General features: G+C 40.5%; 1 protein-coding gene across 1 annotated transcript; it reads right to left on the minus strand.

Moving 5' to 3' along the window:
- Positions 1-27,889, minus strand: BPIFC (BPI fold containing family C). The gene is made up of 17 exons (XM_061582706.1): positions 27,871-27,889; positions 27,565-27,587; positions 27,284-27,416; positions 26,741-26,852; positions 24,492-24,620; positions 23,138-23,293; positions 22,747-22,810; positions 22,198-22,258; positions 20,674-20,765; positions 17,759-17,932; positions 13,459-13,512; positions 13,108-13,278; positions 10,437-10,504; positions 7,054-7,096; positions 4,623-4,686; positions 2,299-2,375; positions 1-1,687 (listed from the first exon to the last, which is right to left on the minus strand). Exons 1-17 carry the CDS (start codon positions 27,887-27,889, stop codon positions 1,601-1,603), a joined length of 1,527 nt encoding a protein of 508 aa, XP_061438690.1. The 3' UTR covers positions 1-1,600.

The following is a 27,889-nucleotide window of genomic DNA, read 5'->3' on the forward strand; positions in this document are numbered from 1 at the left end:
AGTAAACATAAACAGCAAACAAAAAAAAGATTTAAGATATTTTTTCTTCAATTGAACTAATTCATTCCAAGCACTGGTGTAAAGAACAGCACAGTGTGCTGTTCTATGTACATCAGATTTATGATTTAAATCAGATCACTTAGCCTACATATGCATTATTTTATTTTCTTACATTTATATTACTATAGGCACACGCATATATATATATATAAAAGCTCCATGAGCATTGTAAGATTTCCCCTGAATCACAGAAGTCCTGATAGAACAGATGTTCCAATATTGCCTACCATTACAAATAACTCATGGGGATGTCTCAGGGAACCCACAATTTGACTACTACCTTTTAATAGGCCCTTATTACTTTAGCATCTCAGCATTCAGTATATCAGCTTCTAACTATTGGCACAGTCCCTACACGGAGCATTGAGATACGCATCTGTATAATTTTTTATTTATTTCTATTCTGAAAATAGCACAATACAAAATTGCATATAAAACTGCATATAAAAGATCCATTCATAAGAGTATATTAACATCTAATAAACATCACCACCATTCTTTCAACTACTCAATAATGAATGGAAAATCTACATAACTGAATTAATCCCTGGCCCATCATTTCCTAACTCTTGATGAAACATGTAACTGTGTTCCAACTATTTTGAATTTCCCTATAGTTTCCTTGTTTATTAACATCACTGTTAACTTCATAATTCTTAGCTGTTCCCACAATTTCCTAACCAACTGAAATTTAACAGTTTTGCGTTTTTCTTTCAAACATTTGGTAAACATCATTCTGTCCATACCATATGTAATCCCTGCTTCTAACATACCAATGGAAAACAATGTTTGACATAGCTCAGTAGACAAAATAAGAGGTCCAGTATTGTAACTCTTTGGAAAATTCATTGATCACACCAATCACCATACACCAAAAGCTTACAGCTTGGGGGCATTTCCACCACATATGATAGAAATCCCCTTTAATCTCCTTCACAAATCTAATGACTATCATTCCCTGCTTTACCTATTATACTCCTCTTCCATAGTATCAGTACCACTGTATGACCATTTAAAGAGCTTTCTTTATAATTCATTGCAAGTGAAAGGGATGATCTCTTGTTGAGCATTAGCATCAGAGTCTTGCAGCTGTCTTAACTTCCTAAGAAGTGTGCACTGAGTTATACAACTAAAAGGAAGAGATCTCCTACCATGAGGTTTCCCTTTCAGCACCGTTCCAGATTATATACAGGAATCAGAAAACAGTCTGCCAGGTCCTGGCCTCTTGTATATAGGCTGGGGCTGCTGCCATCTTCCAGCCATGCAGTTACCAAGGCGAAGGGCCAGAACTCAGTGCTAGAGCACCTGGTTTGCATGCAGGTACAATCCCTGGCATCCCCAGGCTGGGCTGGAATATCTCCTGTCTGACATCCTGCAATTATTTTCTGAATTGTTTGTTGGCCATTAACAGATATTACTTCATCTATTCAATGTCTTTCAAAGTTAGTTTTACACACACACACACACACATGTGATAATGTGTTTTAAATCATTATCATTCTCTTTCCTCTTGAATCAAACAAGAAGTCGTCTTGAAGTTTCATGCATCTATAGTGAAAAATTCTTCGGACTCTCCTTGGTCCTCTTCCACATTATACGCCAAGTCAGTGGAAATCAGCAAATAGGCCTGAGAAGATATACAAACATTTATTCAAAGTGACCATACGTTGCAGATTGCTAATGCCCTGGCTATTGCTAATACTCCTTCACAGGTATTGTGAACTGAATTTTAGACATACATAGCCATTCAACAGAAAGACAGTAAACAAGATCACATCCACACCATACATTTAAAGCCTCTCACACTACTTTAACAGTCATGACTTCCTCCAAAGAATCCTGAGGACTGTATGTTGTTAAAGGTGCTGGTAACTGTGACTCTGTGAGGGGTCTCCAAACAACTCTCAGCACCCTTGATGAACTACAGTTCTCAGGATTCTTTTGGGAAACCCATTACTGTTAAAGTGGTATGAGAGTCTTTAAATGTATGGTGTGGATGTGACCTTGACGCAAAAACATGGAAAAGTTTTTGTCTCTCTTCCCCCACAATGAGTCACTTTTGAATAGTGTTGGCCAAGCTTCCTCTGAACTACAAATGATTTGTTGAAATGCTTATCTCTGAAAACATGCCAACTTTCTGAAAAGTCCTACCTGGTATCAAAACCCACATCATCCTAACCAAATCTTTCTCTCTATAGACACACAGGACAGGCAGACATGGGCACTGTAGAATCTCACCTGGTGAACTGTAACAACAGGTTCCACAAGCATCATGCTGTCTGTTTCAAGTAGACGAAGTCCTTCCTTCAGTTTAGCTTTATAAAGGGAAGAGATTTTAAGTTCGTATATAATAGTAGGACTTGCAATGGTGAGTGCAGTAATACATTACTACTACTACTATTTTTACCACCACCACCACCCCTACTGGAGGCAGGTAGCTCCAGTATCAGTATCAGCTGAGCACCTTGGACAGCTCCTTGAACATTCAGACAAAAACCCGGAACAGATTCACTGCCGCATTGATATTGGAGCCAAGAGCCTCCACTAACTACTACTATTTATTTATTTAAAATATTTCTATCCCGCCCTTCTACCCTATAATAGGGCACTCAGGGCAGCTTACAAAAATAAAATCAAACACGTACATAATAAAATTGTAAACAATAAAATCACAAAAACATTAAAATAAATTAAAATACATAGAGAATACAATACACACACACACATATACATATATATAGGGAGTGGTACTAAAGGGGACTACAAGGATAAAATGTAACATAGAAGGCATAAAACCATAAAGTCAGTGTCAGGTTCTACCTTCAGTCCCTCCCAAAGGCTCTCCGGAACAAGACCATTTTCAGAAGTCTCCAGAAAGCCATCAGGGAGGGAGCAGAGCGGACTTCTTGGGGTAGGGTGTTCCAAAGCTTGGGGGCTACAGCTGAAAAAGCTCTCTCCTGCATGCCTGTTAATTTAACGTCTTTCACTCCAGGCACGCAGAGGAGACCAGAGGCAGCTGATCTTAAATCCCAGGCAGGTACATATGGGCGTAAGTGGTCCCTCAGGTACATTGGTCCAAGGCCGTTTAGGGCTTTAAAGGTCAGAACCAGCACTTTGAATTGGGCCCGGAAACAAATTGGGAGCCAGTAGAGTGGATAAAGCACAGGGGTGATATGCTCCCTGCGCCGTGCTCCAGTTAACATTCTGGCTGCTGCATTTTGAACCAACTGTAATTTCTGAACCTTTTTCAAAGGCAACCCCACATAGAGTATGTTACAGTAATCAAGCCTCAACGTCACCAATGCATGTGTCACTGTGGCCAAGTCAACTGCCTCCAGCAATGGAAGCAGCTGGTAGACCACTTTGAGTTGGCCAAAAGCACTCCTGGCTACCGCAGCCACCTGATATTCAAGCAGCAGGGCAGGATCCAGGAGGACTCCCAAACTGAGGACCTGCTCCTTCAAGGGAAGTGCAACCGCATCCAAAATAGGTTGCAACCCCGTCCCTGGTGCAGTTTTCCCCTTTACCAGCAGTACTTCCATCTTGTCTGGATTAAGTTTCAGTTTGTCAGCCCACATCCATCCCTTCATAGCCTCCAGGCACCGTTTAGGATGAGCACTCCCTCCCTGCAATTAGGTGGTAGGGAGAGATAGAGCTGAGCGTCATCAGCATATTGATGACATTTTACTCCAGTTTATATCCCAGCTTTCCTTCAAGAATTATTCTCCCGCTCTCCATTTTATCCTCACAACAACCTGGTGAGGTAGGTTAGGCTGACTGGCCCATGGTCACTCAGTGAGCTTCATGGCTGAGCAGGGATTTAAACTCTGGTCTCCCAGGTCCTAGGCTAACACTCTAACCACTGCACCACATTGGCTCCACACTTTAATCCACTGTTTTCATTTAAAAGCTGATCACAAGTTGTACATTGCTGCCTAAATAAGGACAGTTTGAAATGTTTGATTTCATTTTGGGGTTCAATGTTCCTATAAAGCAGGGCGGTACCGTTACTCTGATTTTACACATGGAAAAGTGAAGCATTGAGGCTTTATAGACACAGTAGTATTTTGTTAACAGTTGTTATTCTGATAAGTGTTTGCTTATAATGCAATATGAACAAGAACTGCAGAAGTGTTAGTCTGTGCTAGTCATATAACTACATACTCATTAGTATATCATGGTGTTAAGTGCACTAAGAATTTCAACTGCCAATGCCTCCAGTCATTAACCAGTGATAACTTTACTGGTTTACTTTGGAAAGAAAAATATACTAGATCCAGTGAAGAAAAAATGAGGCTATTCCTTTATCATTTTGGATATGTAACATGGTTTTATAAATCCAACCCAACTGATATTCTAATACAATGCGTGAAATAGCCTATCATCTTATTGGAGCAATATCTGTTCATTAGCCATAAACAATGTGATGCCAATCATGGCACAGTGATGAAAAGACAAGATCTACTGCTACCACTTTCATTCACCCCAGAAAATTTCTGTAATTTCTAGAAAATGGGGCCATTAAGTGGGAGTGGAAGGAACAACTCAAACATAGCACTTACCATTGGCTGCTGGAATTACTCCATTACGTAAAATGTAAGAGAAGAAGTTCTTCAACAGTGAAACCTGCCATATGAGAGAATTTTGATTTAGTGACAGAAGCTACACCGGAGATTTAGGACATATCCAGACATGCAGTTTTTTGTGTTAGTTTTACTTGTTATAATGCTAGTACTTCTGTCCCGACATCTAACATTCCTTTTGCACTGTAGTATCTGTTGCATTATGGAACTGTAGCTTTTTGATCAATATACAACCATATTGTGCTAAATTTCATTCATACTAGTAGCCATAGTATGACACAAAAACCAACATCATTGCATAAGTTGCCGCACCTCCACTCTCAATGTTGATGTTTCAGTGGCTGCTCCTAAGTTCAACAAAAATTGTATACTGTTTGATTGTAAAAAAACATTTAAGTGGTTTACAAAAACATTAAAATTATAGATAAAACGGTTAAAAACAAGAAATTAAAAGCATTTTAAAAACAAAACAGCAACAGACTAAAAGATTAAAAAACATCAACATCTATGTTGCAGCTGAACCTTTTCCTCCCCAGATATTAAGGAGATCTAGAAGCTAATCAGATCTCCAGGCTACCCTTTTCCACTGTGTGACATAGCAGCCAACATTTCACAAACCCCAGCAGAAGCAGAGCTGAGGAAATGGAATTAACCTCAGGGAAGTCACACCTGAAAATAGATTTTGGCATTTGAGTGGTGGGGACGTGATCCATGAAAAACACAGGAAACTTACAATGCAAAACTCCTACAATATTCTGTGTTTTCCAGGGTTGCAAACAATTTTTTTTCTGGAAATAATTAACATGAAAATGAGAGCTAAGCTTGTGCTAGATTTCCAGAAGTGGATTTTACATCACATGAAAGATCACATAAAACACAAAAAATGACAGGTAAAAAAACGTCACAAAGACATAAATTGCTATCTGAATACAGAAATGTGGAAACTGCTGCTCATGTGTTGCTGTATTATCCTTTTTATCAAGACTCCCAATTTGACCTTATTAACCCAATTCTTCAAAAAATCCCAGGGAGGTCTGATGCATTTTATTTAGGATATTTACTCAGATAGGAACCTGTGGGTCACAGTTAACGTGGCAAGATTCTGTGCTTCAGCTGTTATCTGTAGGAGAGGGATGGCGGCAAATAACAATAATAGATAATCTTGGGGGGGCTGTTGCACATTGATGTATTTATTCAACACTATTAGTGCCATATTATCTCATGCGGCTGCTGTTTGTTTCCTTCTCTGTATAATATTGATATGTTTTATCATTTTATTGTTTTAATATTTTATAGTGCTGGTCTTTGACCATAATAATAAATGATTGATTGATTGATTGATTGATTGATACAGCCTTACTGTGGAACAGCCAATGGCCACTTGTTTTTTACAAGGCCTCTGCACGACATCATGAACAAAACACCCTCCTCCCATGTTTTCCTGTTCAGCTTCTGGTTGTTGTTTTTCAGAGCTCACAAAATCTTACTTTTTTTTTTTACACAATAGAAAAACTACACAGTTTCCTCAGGTGTAGATGACCCAACGCACAGCTATTCTGGCATTTACAGACCAGTAATGGCCTTTATAGATTGTGCTCCTAAGCATTTATTTAATCTATAGTCGGTCTCTCTCTCTCTCAGAATTAACTCTGTCACTTTAACCCTTCTCTTTCTAAATAGCATTGCTTTCTGTCAGTTTTTTCCCCACCACCACCAAGGTGGGCAGAAGGGGTGAGAAAGAGAGGGATTCATGATAAGTGAGGGGGTATTCAACCCTTTCTCCATACACAAAGGTCCCAAAGAAATGTGCATCCCCAACGTAGCAGAGTTGCTATTCCATTTTCAGCTCACAGCAGAACAGCAATCTTTGCGTGCTATTTAATCATCTACACCTGGAAGCGCTCAGAGTAAGAATACTGAAGAAAATGTTATGTCTGGTCTGGTTAGAGAACTGCTAATAAGTATTTTTTTAGAAGGCTGAATTTTGTTTTTCTAACTGATATTGTAACATGATTGCTGTGGGCCACCCCTAGAGTTTTGTAAACTTATGGGCAGCATCTAGGTATAAGAAGAAAGAAAGAAAGAAAGAAAGAAAGAAAGAAAGAAAGAAAGAAAGAAAGAAAGAAAGAAAGAAAGAAGCTGGTTCCTATGTAATGATTTTAAGTAATTTATGATGGGGATTTAATAACTGGTGCCTAAGCATTGTAAGACATGTTACATTCACTGTGTGCTGCTGGCTTTCAAAATCACACCATCATTCACACAAATCAGACCATTTTCTCTATGCTACTGAACTCCAGGTGCAGTGAAATTTTGCAATAACAGAGACAGAAAAAACAGCCAAACTCCACAGTGAACTGCTGCACACAAACAACTCTTTAACTCCTTTCCCACAAGAGCTGAAATTTACCTTGAAGAAGCCGACATTGGAGTGGGCCAAAGAGAGGTGGAAACTGTGAAAGGAAAGGAAATGTATACACTTTTTTATTTATTCGGTCATACATTTATATTCCATCTTTCCTACAAGGAGCCAAAGGTGGCATACATGGTTCTCTCGTTTGCCCTTTTTTCCTCACAACAACCCTGTGAGGTAGGCTAGACTAAAAGGATGTGACTGGCTCAAGGTTATCCAGTGAGCCTTCTTGGCTGAGTAAGGATTTGAATCCTGGTCTCCTAGGTCCTAGTACACACACTCTAACCACTACACCATACTGCCTCTCTTGATTACCAAACACACTGATTACATGATCAAAAATAATTACTGTACAGTAATCAAGGACCAGTGCAGCAGAATGGATGGATGGGTGGGTTTAGATTTGGGGGAGACTAGATTCAAAATTCCAACTCAGCCATGAACCTTGCTGGATGTCCTTAACAATCTCTCAGCTTCATTTGTATCACAGAATTGCTGTTAGGATAAAATGGGAGGGAACCCTTTATGTGAGCACTTTCAGAGATAGGATTGTGGCAACATAGACAATTAGCCAGAACAACTTCTCATAATCTCATGCCCTGAAGATACTTTTGGGACTCCAAATTTCATCAGCCTCAGCCAGAATGCCCAACAGTCAAGGATGATGGAAGTTGTAGTCCAGCAAAATCTGGGGGGGCACCAGGTTGGGTAAGGCTGGGATAGACCCACTATAGCCCTGCTTATGATATTGCCAGCACAATTCTGGACTTACTTGGGAGTAAGCCAAGGGCTGTCTTGAAGCAGCAAAAGAACCTTCAGCCCAGTCAAAGTGCAGAAAGTACCAAAGCCTGCCCAACTTATTTTGGCACCTAAGGCAGAATATCACATAAAGGTCTCTCCTCGGATGTACCCCCTTCTCCAACACACACACACCACTTTACCTAATGCTAGGGCTGGCCCTGCTTGAGTAAACACACATAGGATTGTAGTGTAAATCTTGCAAAGTGTCACAAAGTGTCATCTCCAGAAAAGATAGCCCCTAAAACTCATGTCTTATGACATATGGTGACTTGGCAAGAATTTATCCAACAAGTAAAAGACACAGAATAATGCAGAGAAGGCACAATGAAGAAGATTCAACTATTCTGTTTTCCTGGCCAAGAATTTTCACAATGAAGCTGCAGGAAGCTAGAAAATCAGGTTTTTTTTTTTCTTCATCCATCCAGCTGTGATCAAAATACATTTTTATCATGCCTTGGGCTTATAGCTTATGTAAACCATTTAGAATTTTGTGTAAGCTGCTTAGAGGTTTTTACGACTGAGTGGTATACATATTCTGTTAAATAAATAAATAAAATAAACAGTTTATTTATTTATTTTATTTTGTTCGATTTATATACCGCCCACAGCCCAAGAGCTCTCAGGGCGGTGCACAACATGGATAAAATACAATAAAATCACAAAAACAGTAAAATATACAGTATTAAACAAGTAAATAACCAAGATAGATTAAAAACACAAATAGGTTAAAATGCCTGGGAGAATAAAAAGGTTTTAACCTGGCGCCTAAAAGATAAAAGTGTAGGCGCCAGGCACACCTCATCGGGGAGACTGTTCCATAATTCGGGGGCAACCACTGAAAAGGCCCTAGATCTTGTTACTACCCTCCGAGCTTCCCTGTGAGTCGGAGCTCGGAGGAGGGCCTTAGATGTTGAACGTAGTGAGCGGGTAGGTTCATATTGGGAGAGGTGTTCCGCCAGGTATTGTCAATTGACTGTCAATTGCATATTGCAAGCAAGCCTTTATTCAGTTCCTACTTCAAAAAGCCAAGCTAAGTTGTCGAGAGTGAGAGTTCTGTAATTGCAGAAGAAGAGACAGTGAATCCTGATGATAGCACCTCATCTACATCATCAAACAGTTTGGTAGCAGGAGGAGATAAATGTGTAGACCCTGAATTCGGTAATTCAAGCAATATCTCTGACAGTGAGAAAGGAGAGTCAAATGGTGATAGAAAAACAGAAAGAAGTATTTAAGCCTGGCCGGATTATTCTATAATCTTAGAAGGGGGAGTGGCTGTGACTATCATGAAGGGACTCTGCACTCCTGAATTTGCTACTACACTACTGTAGACATAATTCCAGCCATAAAGTGTCAGTACTGTGTGTTTTGCTCCCATAATAATAGATGTACTCAGACAATAAATTAATATTTCTGAGATTTAATTTAATATTCTGACAAGAACTGTGCTATATCAGTTTTCGTGGGGTAGATATTTTCTTGAGACACTTAATTTGTGCAAATGTTGAGATATGAACCACTGCAAATTCTGCAATCAGCCAGCTATGGCCTCATGATGGTGCCTTCCAATTGCTGCGGCACATAGATGTAAGCTAGTCCCTTGTTTGGACACACGCTTCCTCTAGATGGCGATAGAGATCAAACCTAAGGGCGTTTCCCCACATATGTGGGTTAAAGAAAATGGAAATGGACTGCCTTCAAGTTGATTCTGACTTATGGTGACCCTATGAATAGGGTTTTCATGGTAAGGGGTATTCAGAGGGAGTTTACCATTGCCTTCCTCTGAGGCTGAGAGGCAGTGACTGGCCCAAGGTCACCCAGTGAGCTTCATGGCTATGTGGGGATTCGAACCCTGGTCTCCCAAGTCATACTCCAACACCTTAACCACTACACCGCACTGGCTCTCGTGGGTTAAAGAAGCCCTTAAGTAATCTGTCTGTAAGTGAATGTAAAGTCTACGTTGGCCATAATGGCTCACATGTGTTGCAAATGCTTCTCCTACTCAAAGGACATTTACACCTCACCCATGAAAATGACTTGAAGCTCTTTGAGAAGTGATGCAAGGTCTTCCTGTTCAAGTAAGCTTTTGGTGTCTGGGAGTGGGCAGTTGTGCTATTTTAGCAGTTCATTTTGTTGTTTCCTTTTATAGTTGTACCATTTGCTATAGATGCCCCCCCCACACAATTCTAAACCCTCACAATTTAAGACCATAAAACCCACTAATTTGCAATAATTCTGTGGTCCTCCAGATGATGTTGGATTCCAACCCCCATCAGCCACAGCCAGAATGGCCAACGGTCAGGGATGACAAGAATAAGAGCCATAGAATCAATGAATAGCAGAGCTGGAGGGGGCCCCATTGAGTCCAACCCCCTGCTCGATACAGGAATCCAGCAACATCTGGTTCCCCATCCCTGTAACAGAGCGATGCCAGGATTTTAGCTAGAAATTTTTTGTATTTTTAATGTAATTTTACAAAGTTACTTATCGTTTTGAATGTAATGGCAACATTAATCAGTAGCTTCAACAACTCAAGAGGCCTTTGGGGAATACAGTGGGTTAAAAATCCAACCAAATGTTACCTGTCCAGACATAAAGAAGGTATCAGTTTCTGTTCAAATATGGTCAGGCTGGCACGGGTAATGGCTGTCTGTGTAAAAGAAAGGTCTTTGTTTACCACATAAAGAATTCTTTCGTTTTTTACAAGTCAGGCAAAAATGCAAGGCCTTTTTGTAAGGTTAAATTGGTAAAGTCAGTTATTCTGTCTGCTTTACTTTATTTTACTTTACCTGCTTCATCTAATTCTTCCCCTCCTCCCTGCCTTTCCCAAGTTCTCTCTCTTGTTCTTCCAAGCAGAGCTCAAGTGGCTAAAAGTTTGGAAAAGCCTACCTTACAGGTCACATTTACATTTTTTTTAAAAAATGTCTGTTGGGTTTCTACTATTATGTAATAGAATCCACCCACCCTTGAGATCAGGATTTGCTTCCACTCCCCTCTTTTTATTTATTTATTTATCAACGACAAAGAACAGTGATGATGAAACATGAATAAAACAAAATGAAAGAAAATAGGGAAAGGAATCAAAGTGTGCGGAAAAGAATGGAAGGCAGCACCATGGACTTTGAGGCAAATGTCTGGGACACAAGATAGCAAGTGAAAGATGAAGGGGGAGTGGAATTGGCAGCAGACAAGGAGCCTTCTGGAGAAGATAAAATGGTGGATGACTGAAGTCTCGATCAGTGCTTTGCAGTGCACCGTAGCCACCCAAGAGGATTTTTGTTTTTGTTTAGAAAAATGGACCCCTTCCTACCACTGCTGCCTGGTAATCTTTTTTTTGGGGGGGGGGGAAGAGCAGAGCAGCACAGCAGTGGTGGCACCAGATAAAAAAATCAGGGGGAGCACACAAGGGGCAAAGTATGTTTCTAGGCGGGCGAACTGTGTCCCACACATTAAGATCTCTGAAAGCAAAATAACTATATTTCACACTGAAACTACCATTCTAAGCTTATTTTCCTGACATAAGTAATATATTGATTAATTTAGGTAATATTCTTTGCAGCAGTGGGGAGCCCAGGGCAGCTGGGATGAGGGAAGAGAGTGGAGAGGCCAGGGTGACCATCTGTCCTACTTTATAGAGAGCTGTCAGAGTGGACAGTCCTCTATTTGAGGACTGCCCAGTCTGTGTCTGGTTTAAAGATAAGGAGAAGGCTCTTTCTCTTTAAACCAGATGAAGATTTGCTCAACCGCAGTGAGCAGCACCTGATGAGCAGACTGAGCAGGCACACAAATAACCTGGTGTCTTCCCTACTACAGTGAGATGTATTGTATTTCTATTTAAATTATAGTGATTGAGCTGCAGCCAACAAGTCCTACTCAGAGCAAACCCATTGAAATTAATGAACCCAAGTTAGTCATGTCCATTAGGTTCAATGGGTCTCCTCTGAGTAGGACTAGTGTTGAATGCCATGCAGTATTTCTAAATTTGGATCTATACATATAAATTATCATATGCAAATTTTGTGCAAATCAGTGTTGTCTTTATGGCGATTATCTTTATTGGCATTACATAACTGTCCACTCTAGGAATGACCGGGGATGCATGAGGATTGCCCAGATGACAACTTGTTAGCAATGCTGGAAATAGAGTACATAAGAATTTGCCTTTTACCAGATCAGAATTACTGGTCCATCTTAGTCCAGTATCTATTCTAACTGGCAGTAGTTCTACAGAGTGTCAGGCAGAAGTTGCTTCTTTCACCTTCTATCTGATCCTTTTAACTGGAGGAACAGGAGGATTAAACCAAGGGTCTTCTGTATGCAAAACATGTGCTATACCAGGGTTAGAATATTTAAGAATTACCACAGGACCTTCAACCCCATCCTTGACTAACACTTTGGACCAGAGTTGACCATGAAGTAGGCTATGTGATCTTTCTCAAAGCTCCTAACCCTTTTAGGAAATCCAGATGTTGTTGGATTCCAATTGCCATGAATCCCTGTGAACATGACCAGTGATTGGGTATGATGAGAGATGTAGTTCAACAACATCTGGAGGACCAGTGGTTCCCCATTCCTGATCTAGGCAAGAAGGTCAGCAAATTGTGCATGTTATTCATATACAGATCAGAATTTGCCCTCTTAAGGCCTTGATAGGCAGACTTCAAGCTTGCTGGATCTAGTTTACTTTTTACTAGAATATCAAGATCTACCAATCAGAACCTAGTGCCAAAGACACAGAATTAAATAACAGGGTGCCTCTGAGCACACTTTAAAGCTTGGAATTTGTGTTTTGTGTCAGAACTGAACTGAGATTTCACACAAAAGTCCACTCCTGCTTAGCTTTGTTCATTTTTTGCCTTATCTTTGTGGGAAAGTTTTGTTGCTGCTAATATTAAACAATTAGAAGGCAGAAACCCTTGCTGATCTACAGCAGATTACCCAGAGATCTACCAGCCAATCCCGATCCACATTCTGTCCAGTGGTGGCCAGTGGCTCCTTGTCAGTGGGGCCATGGAATCCACTCTGGGTTTTAGTCTGCTTTCAAGGAGCTGCCCAAGGTGCTTTCAGGTGCCTTGAAAGTTCAGACTACAACACAGAGGGGATTCCACTGCCCCACTGACACGGAGTCACCAGCCACTGCTGGTTTTGTCCAGCCCTTCCTTATGGTGTCAATTTCTGATGTTGAATCAAAACATCAACAGATCCTGGCAAATAAAAAGGCCTATATTATTCTCTCTGCTGCATGGCACTTACTATGTTCAAAGTGAACATGGACTGGGTGGTTGAGTTTGGCAGGACCGCTAGCACCTCCATGGAACCAGCAGCCTCAAGAACAAAACTGTCATTATGCAGACCAATCACAGGTGCAGCAATAGGTTTTAGATTCAGGATTACTGGATATGGCGTTGCATAACGACGGGCAACCTGTAGAAGTTTAAAAGCAAGAAAGAGCTTGAGAGTGGGTTCAGATCTGATTAACAAAGTAACAACAAATTAATTCTTCAGCAGAACTGTTTATTCTGATGCAGGTGTTTTCTATTGCAGAAGAATTCTTATACACTTTTTATTCTAAACACAAAGGATCATAGACATAAAGGCACTAACCTTGGGGATGCTGCTGCCAAAAGCCTTTGTGGTTAACCTGAAGTAAGAGGAAAGCTGTAGAACAAACATGAAATGTTAGGTTATCTGATGAGAACGTTGCACTTTTTTTTTTAATTTTTTTTTAATTTTCTTTTTGAAAAAAACCAAGAGTTAAATTTAAATTATTACAAGACGCCAAAGAAAGAGGAGGACTGGGATTACCAAATTTGAGACTTTATTTTGCTGCTTGTTGCTTAGTCTGGATAAAGGAATGGATTGTATTGAGGAACAAAAGATTATTGGATTTGGAGGGTCACAACCTGAAGTGGGGATGGCATGGATATCTATGGTATGATAAAGTAAAAGTTAATGTGGATTTTAATAATCATTTTATAAGACGTCCTTTGTTGAAAATATGGAATAAATACAAAACAAGGTTTTTTTCGAAAATACCACTATGTGTTTCAAGTCAAGAAGCATTTTATAGAAGAGAAATGGCTGGAAAAGAGAAATGGTTAACTTACCAAGAACTATTAGAAAATGTGCATGGAGAATATATAATGAAAGAGAGAGAACAACTAATAAAGGAAGGATATAGTTCTCAATGGTTTGCCTATTTACAATTGTTAGAAAGATACAAAATGGATAAGAAAATGTATGGGTTTGAAATAAATAAATCTGATTTTGAAATAGGTTTGTGTACAAATGATGAATGTATAATTGCAAAAATGTATAAATTTTTATTGAAAATGGACATGGAAGAAGAACAAGTAAAAGAGTGTATGGTCAAGTGGGCAAAAATTTTTGGTTATAATATACAAATGGATCAATGGGAAAATATGTGAAAAAAAGGTTTGAAATTTACATTATGCTATAATCTTAAAGAAAATTTTTATAAAATGATGTATCATTGGTACATGACTCCAGAAAAGTTGTCAAAAATGTATAGCAATGTTTCTAATGTATGTTGGAAATGTAAACAACAAGAAGGATCTTTTTATCATATGTGGTGGTCGTGTAAACAGGCAAAATTATTTTGGGCACAGATAGGTAGGATGATGCAAAAAATCTTTTTTTATTGGGTTTTATGGATAAACAAAAGGAAAAGCAATATGGAAGAATAATATTATATATGATTACGGCAGCAAGATTATTATATGCACAAAAGTGGAAAATGGAATCAATACCAACAATGGAAGAATGGCTATTGAAATTAATGGACTTAGTAGAGATGGACAAATTGACATGCCTTCTCAGAGAAAAAACGACAGATACATTTCTTAAGGAATGGAAACCTCTTTTGGACTTTTTGTTGAAAGAAAAAAATGAAATGATGATAATGGGATTTGACGATTAATTAAGATAGACTATGGAAAAAAGTGAATTTCGTATGTTTTAGGGGACAGGTTTGATATATATTATATACTTATAGCTGATCTGTGACAAATCGGAAGTCAAGTTTTTATTTTTATTTTTGTTGTATTGTTTTTGTTGTTTGATTTGTTTTATGAAAATTTGAATAATAAAAATTATTACAAAAAAAAAGAGAACGTTGCACTTTTTGAAAAAAAGAAGCAAATATTGCTTTGAATTGGTTTTCTTAATAGCTTTCAGGTAATTTTTATGTTTGCAAAGGGAGCTTCATTGCTTCTTTGTCCCTCCCAGCATACTACTCTTTAATAGGAGACTACACTACATAGGGTGGCCATAACCTAATGAAGGTCCCCTCCAGACTGTCACTGTTTTGCAGGAGTGATGCAATCACATATCAAAAATGAAAGTGGATTAAAGCACTCTGTAACAACAAATCCACTTTTTTTGAGAACAAAAGACATTTTGCGGTTAGGAAAGTGACGAGGAAATACACTAAAAAGTGTTGTATAACTATCGAGTGATGGGAGGACATATACCCCCTCCCCACAAACAAATCAGAACAAATGCATAGTAAAAAGCAGGCATCATATAATCTCTGTGCAAGCCTTGTGAAAGCAAATTGTGATGAATGGTCAATAAGCAGGTCATCTAGAGGTGCCTGAAGTCAGCCAGTTTTTCTTGCGTTTCCATCTTAAGACTGAAAAATGTTGTGAATAAGGATGGGGCAATGTTGCATGGGTTGTTGTTGTTGTTATGTGCCTTCAAGTCAATTATGACTTAGAATCATAGAACAGTAGAGTTGGAAGGGGCCTACAAGGCCATCGAATCCAACCCCCTGCTCAATGCAGGAATCCAAATCAAAGCATTCCCGACAGATGGCTGTCCAGCTGCCTCTTGAATGCCTCCAGTGTCGGAGAGCCCACTACCTCACTAGGTAATTGGTTACATTGTCGTATGGCTCTAACAGTTAGGAAGCTTTTCCTGATGTTCAGTCGAAATCTGGCTTCCTGCAACTTGAGCCCATTATTCCGTGTCCTGCACGACCCCTGTGGCGACCCTATGAACCAGCAACCTCCAAGAGCATCTGTCATGAACCTCCCTGTTCAGATCTTGTACGTTCAGGTCTGTGGCTTCCTTGCATGGGTAGGCTTTAACATTAACAAATGTCACACACGGACACCCTCCTGGTGTGGCTATAACATTTAGAAGCTGGTTTTTCTCAACCTCACAGCTGTGCAGGGGAGGGCGGGAAGGGAAATGTTTTTTCACAGGAATCCCAGCTGACGAGGAAAAGGTCCTCTATTTGAAGAAGTAAAGAGCTGTCTGGTCCAAGTCTGGTTTAAAGGTGAAGGCCATAACTCAGTGGCAGAGCATCTGCTTTGCATGCAGAAGATCCCAGGTTCAACTGCCAGCATCTCCAGGTAGAGATGGGAAAGATTCCCTGCCTGACACCCTGGACAGCTGCTGCCTGTCAGTGCAGACGATATTGAGCTAGATGGGCCAACAGCAGCTTTCTATGTTAAAGATAAAGAACCCTAAGACGGGAGAGCAACGAGGGCCTCGAAGTTGCTTATCAGCAGTTAGCACCTGAATAGTCAGACATAGCTCACTTGGTCACAGTCTTCCCCACTATGGTGATGTGTTTTTCTATTTAAATTATAATAATTCTTTCTAATTTTGCATATGTACATATACGTTTGTGTATTATAGCGGCCACAATGGCTCTGTTCTATCTCCTCTGTCAGAAGCAGCGTGCCTTTGAATACCAGTTGCTGGGAATCACAAGCAGGGACAGTGCTGTTGCACTCAGGTCCTGTGTGCAGACTTCTAATAGGCATCTGGTTGGCCACTGCAAGAAGAGGATACTGGACTAAATGGGCCACTAGCCTGCTCCAGCATGGCTCTTCTTATGTTCTTAGTATATGTAAATTTTATGCAAATCTGTGACCCTTCTTTGTCCTCTTTTTTGGCAATCCATAAGTGGCCATCCTACCCCCATGGCCAATCTAGATGCAAAGGTATGAAGAGAATAGCATCCATGGCTACAAAACATGTAGGTGGGCTACTTTCAGGGATGATATTGCAGTGTTACAACTCCAAACTCCATTCTTATATAGTCCCTCCAGAAAATGATTTCCTGATGAAAATCTAAAGTATCACAACATTACCCAGATGCCTAAACGCCTTTAGGCTCTTACTGAGTATGCTGTTCCAGAATGGGGCCCACGGGATACTGGTGAAGCTCAGCAGGGCTGGCCACCTCACTGTGGAGCTAGGTGGAACTAGACTGGAGACAAGGGTCAGAAGTTTTTTGGAAGGTTATCTCTGGCTGCCCTTTGTTTGATACCAGGGGATCCAACTCCTGGACCACGACAGTGAAGGACTAAACCTGTGATTGGGATGTACCATTTCAGATGGCAGATATATTATATTGTGGTATGGTGGTTAAGGTGTTGGACTACGACTTGGGAGACCAGGGTTTGAATCCCCACACAGCCATGAAGCTTACTGGGTGACCTTGGGCCAGTCCCTGCCTCTCAGCCTCAGAGGAAGGCAATGGTAAACCCCCTCTGAATACTCCTTACTATGAAAACCCTATTCATAGGATCGCCATAAGTCAGAATCGACTTGAGGGCAATCCATTTCATTTTCATATTGGATTGAATTGGAGGGATGGATGGATGGATCCCCTCTACATGGACAACTAAAAGTCAGAGAAAAGGCAAGGCTTCAAGCCTTCTGCTCAACGTTTAGTTCTATGTGGAGGGAATTTATTTTTGATGGATAAATATTCAGTTATGTGAGCTCCATACCTGCTGTTTGAAGTGTTGTAGCCCAGATAGGAGTTCTCACCACTGTGGAGAGACCTAGGCTTTAGCTAGCCTCAGACTATGTTCAATCCTCTGAAAGACAGTGTTTGGTGCTATCTTCTACAGCTTGCTCTCACCTCCTTGGCAATAGAGACATCAAAGGCCCCAGAAGCATAATAAACTAGTGATGCAGACTGCAAGAAATACTCTGAGATTCCTATATGGATCATGGAGTTATTCTTCTCTGGGATAATGAAAGGCTTTGGCTTGAAAGGAGGCTCTGTGTCGTTTCCCACTGGATAGACAGTCCCCTGCAAAGAATTACATGAATGAAACAACAAGGACACTTTTCAAATTATGGATTAAAACCAGGGACAAAAGCTATCAGGGGTGAGATCATCTGTGGGACAACCCCTTGCACTTAAGGAAATGTTATCTGAATATTTTCCTTGCTATCTGAAGGATTAATAATTAGGCCAGGGACAGGAAACCTGTTGTCCTCCAGATGTTGCTGGACTACACCTCCCATTATGTTGTTGTCGTTATGTGCCTCCAAGTCAACTAAGACTTATGGCGACCCTATGAATCAGTGACCTGCAAGAACATCTGTCATGAACTACCCTGTTCAGATCTTGTAAGTTCAGGTCTGTGGCTTCCTTTATGGAATCAATCCATCTCTTGTTTGGCCTTCCTCTACCTCCCATTATACCTGATCATTAATGAAGTACATAGAAGTTGGAGTCCAACAACAGGTTCACAGGTTCCTGATCCTCAAATTAGGCAAAAATAATGCCATCATTATTATTATTGATCGAGTGTGAATGTAAGTGCTTAAACAAGTGAGGACTCACAACAAAAAGAATTAAGAAAAGAGCCCCAGTCACTCACTGTGAGTTGTCCAGAAGGTAGTTCTGTCTGCTAGTTTTCCACCTCGATGCTCCTGGCAGCTTTCGCAACAGAGACTTGAAGGCAGTTTAACCCTCAGCCATGCAAACTAATGTAACCTGCCCAACTAATCTAGGAATGGGGATGCTATGAAGGGCAGCTTCACTCACTTTGGGGATTAGGGAAGAGCAATAAGGCTGAAAGATTCAGGGAAGACAAAAGAAAGTTTGTCTTCACACAGTGCATAGTTAAACAATGGAATTCGCTCCCATAAGACGTAATGGTGCCACCAACTTGGATGGTTTTAACAGAGGTTTAGACAAATTCATGGCTATGTTCTACCTCCACTGCTGGAGGCAAGATGCCTCTGTATACCACTTGATGGGAATCACAAATGGGGAGAGCACTATTGGACTCAGGTCTTGCTTTTGGGTTTTCAATAGGCATCTGGTTGGCCACTGTGAGAACAGGATCTGGACTGGATGGGACTTTGGCCTGATCCAGCAGAGCCCTTAGGTTCTCATGGTCTTAACACGATTGCAGGGGACATTACGACAGTGGGGAATGCACCTCCTGAGAACTAACTATGAAGACTCAGGGAATATTTGCATACTAGAGACAATGCATACCTGACTCGAGTGCCTTTAAAATGCTTTTTAGGCTTGTGAACCAATGAGATAAAGGCTTCACCAACACCACCCCCTTTCCTCCCAGTCACCAGCAGCACACTTTTTGCATATATCAAGATTAAGTAAAATGTACAAGCTAATCTGCTGCTGCTGGTTGCTTCAAAGTGCAGCAATCCAGATCTCAGCTAGCAATTCTAATCAGAGCTTGGCTAGGCACTGGGCAAGTGCTTCATGTGTTTCACACACTTTTTGCTATCGCTGTGGCTAGTGCCACAGCTGCCGCCTGGTTAAGCTATTTGGATTAAAAATGCTAAGTAAGAAAAATAAAATGTACTTTATTGGCAAATGTGATGATGGGTTTCTATCAGACTTCTCCCTTAGGCAATATGTGACCAGAGCCACAGACTCCTTGAAGGAAAAAAAGCCAAAGTGTTTCCAGGTCCCTCCCCTCCCCCTTACTCTGCTTTGCTGGTTTGGTGGGGTTTTATCTGAGAAAAGCTTGTTGATATGGCATGCAGAGGATTGGTGAATAACACCCCAGGCAGTGGTGTAAGTGGAGCAGAGACAGGCATGGGAATGGTGCCACCACTTATTTTACAGCGGGGACAACAATGTTGGCTCCTGGGGCACTATTTCTCAATCCTCTTTGTGCCAGATTAAACAAAGAACATAGGAAGCAGCCTTATGCCAAGTCAGGCCATTGGCCCATCTAGCTCACTATTGTCAACACTGTCTGGCCACGGTTCTCTAGGGGTTCAGTCTTGGGCTCCTTCCTAGGCCTACCTGGAGATGATGGGATGGAGCCTGGGACCTTCTGCATACAAAGCAGATGCTTTGCCACGGAGCTACGGCCTGAAGCTTTTCTCAGAGGGAAACCCACCAAATAAGCCAAGCAGAATCAGAATCAGGTTGCCTTAGTATGCATGGCTAAGGGTTAGACTACCTATTTTATTTTGAAAAATTACAGAGTTCCTTTATTGTGACCAACCAAAATGTCACAAAATAACAGCAAACGATTTAAAACTCTCTCTCTCTCTCTCCAAAAAAGATGCCCATGGAAGAAACCCATCTATTCAGGTGGGAAAACCTGTAAAAAAAAAAACTGTTTCCAGAAAGTACCAGTAGTAGATGTCTATCACATCTCAACAAGAGTGTTGTTCCAGAAAACGTGGGCAGTAAAAGCCCTGCCCTGAGTTAATGTGGAATGGGCTTCTGATCTCTTTGATCCCTAGTCCCCTAGAATTCCCAGAATGGTTTAACAATCCATCACTTTTCCCAAGGAATTCTGGGAACTGCAGCTTTGTGAGGGGGAATAGGAGTCTCCTAACAATTCTCAGCACCCTCAACAAACTACAGTTCCTAGGATTCTTTGGGGGAAGCCATGGCTGTTCAAAGTAGTTTGACACTGCTTTAAATGTATAGTGCAGATGGGAACTATATTAAGTAGCGCTGAGACAAAAGCCATCATGCCCATTGATTAATTGAACAACAGAGGTGTCTTAATCCAGTTCCAGAAAATTAGCAGACGATCGTGTTACCTTTATATCCAAGTTAATGGATGCCTTGGAGATACTTAGAGAGTTTACCAAGGAGTAGTCTACTCGTGCAAAAGAATCAATTTGGGCTCGAACTGTTGGGACAGGGGACAAAACAGTCATGATCAGATAAAAGACAGACACCTTAGTTCAGCAGAACTTCTTCCCAAGCATCTCAAGGACTGCACCCACAGCTTTTCAAAGATTAGCACCTGAATAATTTTTGCTACTATCTATAGAATAATAATAATAATTAGACAAGAGTAGTAGAGTCCAAAAAGTAATAGAATCAGTTAGTTAAGGGGTGGGGAATCTCAGACCCTGGAGACCAAATGCGGCCCTTCCAGGCCTCTGTATCTGGTCCTTGAAACTCTCCCCAGGCCATGCCCTTCACTAGCCCTGGTTGCACCTCCTTGGGTGCTTTTGCCTGTCTGGAATGTGTCCATGAACTCTGATAAGGCCTGGATGGAGCATAGAGAGGGGTATGAGAGTATGTGTAGAAAATGGCTTATTGCACACCGGAAAAATCTACATGTGTTGCTCTGCCCACTTTGCCTCTGGCCCTGCTCACCACTGGCATGTGCAACCTTGAAGGTTACCCAGAAGGAAATGTGGCCCTCAAGCTGAAAAAGTTCCCTAGCTCTGAGTTAGCTCTACTCAACAGCTTGTCGGAGTTCTTAGAGGGAGGAACTTGCAACCATGTAGTCGGCCAGTAGTGCCTGTATAGATTCTAGATATCCCATATGCAGGGACATACCTGCACTGCTGTTGAAACAGAGTACTAGGTGCAGCCATACACAGTCCTCAAGTTGCTACTTCAATTAATATTGTATCTTGCCAGCAATGAAACTGTGTAATATTGTTCCTAGGAAAATGAAACATTTTCCTCCTAGGTATATAGCCCATTCTTTACTATTGTGATTGCTGCATGATAGAATGTGTTATGGACTCTTATTGGATACTTAGTATGACACACATGGTGATGAATGATCCAACTTCTTCATGCCTGAACCATTTTATGAACCTTTCCCCTCCAAAAAATGGATATACATATCTAAAACCCTTTAAGTTCTGTACTCCATCTCCTAGCCAGACAGATCTAATCAACCTTTTTTTTTTTTAAAGCAAGGTGAACATCTGGTGTTTGGTGAATACTTTTTTTTTATTTTAGCAGGCATTTAAAAAACTTTTTCCTGATTCTATGGTTAATTTTAATGTTTTTAACCCTTTTCTAATCCATTGTACACAGCTTAGAAACTATGGTGTTAAATAGTATATAAATTGTTTAAATAATACATAAACAGCAGCATGGCTATTCTACAACAGTACCACTATCTCCCTCCCGAACTTATGTGTGCAAATATATAAACTCTTTTAATAACAGCAACATCATCATCATCATTGTGTTGAACTATTGCCATGTACAGGAATTTCATTTAAAAGCTTAAGTGCCTTTTGAGATGCTCTTTAGCTTCTTATAACAAAAGAAGCCAAGCAAATAGCAAGTACAAAGCATTTGCAACTTACCTTGCCGCTGTTTCAGTTCTGCGTTAATCCTTTCGATCTCAAAACCAATGTATGGGCACATCTGTGTAAATATATATATAGATGTTATTGTTTTGGTCAATGTTTACTTTACATGTTCGTTAGTAGGAAGTCAGATCTCCTTGAGACTCCATCATTCTATGTATTTAGATTTGTAACTTGCTCTATCTACCCTGAATACTCAGGATAACAAAGATTTATCAAAAGCATATCTTTCCATAATGAAATAAGTCTATTAAAACCAGATAAATAATAAACAAATCAATACAAATGCTCAAAAAAAGAAGAAGACGAGGTGTAGTTTAACCACCATGAAAGCTTCGTGCAAGTAAATCAGGATGAATGCTCAACAAACAGGTCAATTGGAAGCGACTATATGTGTGTAGGGAAAAAATGAAAAAGACCTGGGGGAGATTTACTTAATAGTTTATAGTTACTTAATAAGATAAAGGCTGGCGCACATTTTGAGTGGGGAGCACTGGTGGTGGCGTTGGTGGTAAGAATACTATGGAGTAATTCTTTAAGACTTACGTTTGTGGTCAAACTGATACAGGTAGGCTTCTCCAGAAAATTAACAAAGTATTTATACATCCAGCTGGAAAAAAAAGGAACAGATATAATATTGTCTCTCATTTATTAAATCGCGGTAGCTATTTCCTTCTCTGTGGACTGTCTCTCCCCTCTAGGAATCAGTATCACTTTAACTCTTCCCTTTCCAAATAGCATTGCCTTCTATCCTTTTCGTTTTTCTAACCCCCCTCCCTCCAAAACTATTGATTCCTGAAGCCTGGAAGCAGAGTTGTTATTCCACTCTATCTTAAAGCAAAACAGCCAAGACAGAATAGCAACCATGGCTGGAAGCACCCCTAGAACAGGTATGTTCATCTGGATGATAAAAAAAAAAAAAAGACTTCCACCTTACCCAGCTTCTTGATCCAATTCGATGTCAATACCACCAACATTCCCTTGGCAGCTTTCAAGCAACAGTACAGTGTGACCTGCATTGTCCTGAGATGCTGTCACAATAGCTGTGAGAAATACGCCCGAAATGAAGACAGTCAACTTTCCAGAACTTCTGCTGACAAGAATGAAACATAATACACTTCTTTGAACTGTTTCCTTTCAAGAATGTTCCAGTATTGCTAAAGCTTCATGCTCAAAGTGACACAGATTCTTTGATCAAGGATAAACTAAGACATTTTCCTTGTTTTCAGGAAATGTGGCTGTGTACACATCATACATGTAAAGTACATGACTTCCCCCGAAGAATCCTGTGAACTGTAGTGCTGAGAATTATAGCTCTGTGGGAGATAAACTACAGTTCTCAGGATTCTTGGGGGAAGTCATGTACTTTAAACATATGGTGTATATGCTGCCTGCCTGTTTTTTTTTATTTTTACTAGTCTCACATTTGTATCCCACCCTATCTCCAAGGAGTTCAGGATGGCATACATGCAGGGGCTATTTCACTTTAATTTTATAACAAATCTGCTAAGATAGGACAGGCTGAGAAGTCAAGAATGAAAGGACTTGAAGCCCTATCAATTATTATTATTATCATCATCATCATCACCATCATCGTCATCATCCTTCCTGCCAGGAGTCCAGGGCAACAAGGAACAAAACACTAAAAACATCTCAAAACATCTTAAAAACCTTAAATCTTTTTTAAAAACTCTTTTAAAAATATCAAAAAGCAATTCCAATACAGATACAGACTGGAATAAGGTGTCTACTTAAAAGGCTTGTTGAAAGAGGAAAGTCTTCAGTAGGTGCTGAAAAGTTAACAAAGATGGCACCTGTCTAATATTTATGGAGAAGGAATTCCAATGTGTCATTGCCACAATGCTCTTGATAAGATGGGATCTGCCAAGTGCAGTGATCAACTGGGTATATAAGGAGTAAGGCGATCTTTCAAGTATTCTGGTCCCAAGCTGCATACACCAAAACCAGAACCTTGAACTTGGCCTGGTAGCTAATGGGCAGCCAGTACAATTCTTTCAGCAGCGGGGTGACATGTTGGCGATATCCTGCCCCAGTGAGCAGTTGTGCTGCTGCATTTTGCACCAGCTTCTGGATCACACTCGAGGGCAGCCCCACATAGAGCACATTACAGTAATCCAGATCAGTTTTTTTAACCAACAAATGTGTGTGTGTATGTGTATGTAGTGTGTGTGTGTGGAGGCTAGTGCCTCCAATAAACACACAGTTCCATTTTTATTTAAATTTATGCAGTTAACATCATGCCCAGCAGTGGCCCTTACAACTATACTTACAACAGCCAGGATCTTACTTTCCAGTTTGCATTGACAGTTGCTCTAGCATCATTAATCAGAAGATTAATACCAATCCCAGGGATGAGAGAGACGGATGTATTTGGGAATTCAACACTATTGACCTGTATCCTGAAAAAACACCAAGACATGTTAGCTAAGCTTGCGTTCCAGGAATACCTGGGAACATAAATCTCTCTGGTATAATAGGTAGAACTGAGTTGAGCTGGAGGCAGAGCAGGGGTGGGGAATCTTTTCCAGCCCAAGGGCCACATTCCCTTGTGACCAACATTCCAGGGGGGAACACATATCAATAGTGGGCGTGGGAGAAGTTGGGGTAGCCGCTCACACACTATTTTAATTCCAGAGATGTAAAAGTTATTATCTCAGTTCAGGAACACATTCCAGCCAGGTAAACCACTAGAGAAGAGTGCAAAGCAGGGCTAGTGAGGGGTGTGGCCTGGTGGGGCAAGGCCTGGGCAGAATCCTGAGGACCAGATCGAGAGGCCTGGAGTCTGCATTCAGTCCCCAGGGCTGAAATTCCCCACCCCTGAGGTAGACCATGGATATTCTAGTTTTTAAAAACACACAGAAAGGGACATTATACAAAACTGAAGTCAGACCACTGTTAAGGCAGAGCAGGACACAATCCAGCTAAAAATTATCAATTTTCGGTCCTATGTAAAGAGAAGAGAAAGAAATCAAATGGATTTAGGCCCAAGCAATTCCGCAGAACTCGGTGAAATTGACTTATTTGTTCAGATTACAGTGCTGAAACCTGATCTAAGCATGTTTACTTAGGAGTAAGTTAAACTGGGTAGTATTCATCTGAACGGGGTGGTTTATAACAGATGCTATTGGAGGTCACTGATTCATAGGGTCGCGCCATAAGTTGTAATTGACTTGAGGGTACATAACAAATTCAGTTGTTGCATCGTGCAGGGCTAGCAGCACTTACGCAAAGGAAGGCATTCAGTTTTCACCCTTACCTAACTACAGCCCTCTGCACCATGCTTCATATTGTACCAGAAGGTACAGGAGCAGTTTATTGGGTGTGTGTAAACGGAATTTAGTGGGTAGGGAAGAACAGGCAAAAATCAGGTGCCCTCCCTTGCACAAGCAAAGTGTTTCCTGCTAGTGGAAAGTCAGTATGTGATACAATACACTGAGCTAAACTGCAGCTTCAGATGTGTTATGCTTTTGACATTAATGACACCAAGTCTGTGTTCCCCCTTAAAAGAATCCTCCCTCCCCCTTTTTTGCACCTGTATATATTGTTTGCACGTAGAGTCTGATTTGACCCAATGTGTTGCTGTTTGCAATTATTCAGCAGGTATCTTTTATGGCTTATTTTCCAGCCTTTGGGTTGTATAGTTTTAGGGATTCACTTTTCAGGCATTTTGTTACTCTGTATTTATATAACGAGTTCAAAGATAAGGGACAAGCCAGTATTTCAACATGGGTTTATGTGGTTTGAAACAATGGGGAAGATGTAAAGCACCCAGTGTTTAATTCCTGGTCTCCTTTCATTAGCTCCTCCCCCTTTAAGGCAAAATAGCATTATTTTTCTATAAAAGAAAGATAAGAAAATAGTAATAAAAAGAATGCAGCAATTTCCCGCCCCCTCCACTCCCCACATATTGGGAAATAAAAGCAAGCACAAGCACTGTTTATATGCCCCATTTGTGTGAATAAATAACATCTGAGACCGCCAGGATGGCTGATATTCTAGCCATGCCCCCTGCAAGCTAATATGTACATCAGTCAATGCTCCTCCCAGGCATTAGTGTGAAGGATAACTATACACATAGATAAATGTGCATAAGCTCCCTGACTCTGAGTGTGTGTCACAATGTATGTGTACATATGGGGAACATGGATTGACATATGTGTTGGTATACCAGGTGTGTGGCTTGTCAGTGCAAGCCAGCTAGCTCTCACTTCCCACAAATGGAATGTGAGGAGGTCTTGATTAAAGGACAGTTCTTTGCTAATCCCTCAGCTACACTGAATGTGATGAAATAAAAGACACAACCTACACAGAGAAAGCTACTAACTAACATTGCAGGAGCCTTTCACTAAATGGGACTTGCATGTGAATAAACATTATGGAAGGATCCTAGTCACTAAGAAGAGCAATTCTGGATAATATATGGAGCTATCATTTTCATTCTCTTCTTTATTCTCTGAACGCAGAAAAGCAATACCTCAGCGATCCTAAATGGCTGTAGTGTAGAAGCAACCTTTCTTACTTTGAAACTGTGTAGTCAACTCCACTAAATCCATATGTCTCTTGGCCACTCATGTCCTCAAAGATTTCTTCCTTTAATCTTTGCTGAAGGAGATCTACTCCACACTGTATGCCTACAAGATCACAGAGTATACTTCACTTTCTGTTCATTTGGCTGGAATGGAAATATATTTCACTTTCTTTCTATTTGGCGGGTATACACACACACACACACACACACACTTGGTGGAGGGGATTGTAAACAGTGAGGTCAAAAGGAAAGGAAATGCAGAAAAGTGCAGATGGTGTTTATATTACATTACTAATCATGGCGATTCACAAAAAGGAGTTATATTGATAACACTGACATCCTGCCATTGGTAAGCAAATTAACACATGTAGTGTGATAAAAAGACAAAAACAAAAAAAGAATTATGGCCATTAATGAGTGTCATTTCCTTTTTGTCCTCCAAGTGTCTTTGGTTCCTTTTATTTATTTATTATTTTAATGAGTAAGTAAGAACCCAAACAACAATAAGTCTCAGCCTATATATTTCATACTCACCATAGTCCAAACCTTTCTGTGTGATCTTCACTTTGATGCCAGGATTAGCATCAAGGAACGGACTGAACATGCTCAACAGGAAAAAAAAGCCACAAACCTTCATTGCCTCTCTTCTTTTCTTCATCACAGAAACCTGTTAAAACATATGGAATTAAATATGCTGGATTGTATATCCAATGCTGTGTGAGTGGAAAGTGAGCTAGTGCAACAGATGTTTACCTTCACACCTGTGTTCCCCCAAAGTGTTGCCAGAGGGTGGGTGGGAGAACAACCAACCATACCTTGTGAACTGTGTCATCCGGGGCTGCAATGGAAGGGAGAGAATCACTCAAAATCAGGCGGAGCCACTGAAGCCCAAGAATCCTCCATCTGATTTTGAGCAATTTCCCCCTCCTCTAACTGACTGGAGAGGCTTTTTGGGGGTGTACAGGGAAATATCTGTTGTGTGAGATTGCCTTTCAGTGGCATAGCACTGAAAACAATCAAATTAACTTTTTTAAAAATAAACACTTAATAATGCCCAGAGCAATAAGAACACCCTCTCTTATCAGTGGTGTAGTGGGAAATTGTGAAGAGTAGGAGCTCACCTTCACTAGAAAAGACCAT

This window comes from Rhineura floridana, chromosome 8, assembly GCF_030035675.1.
Source record: "Rhineura floridana isolate rRhiFlo1 chromosome 8, rRhiFlo1.hap2, whole genome shotgun sequence".
Lineage (NCBI taxonomy): Eukaryota > Metazoa > Chordata > Lepidosauria > Squamata > Rhineuridae > Rhineura > Rhineura floridana.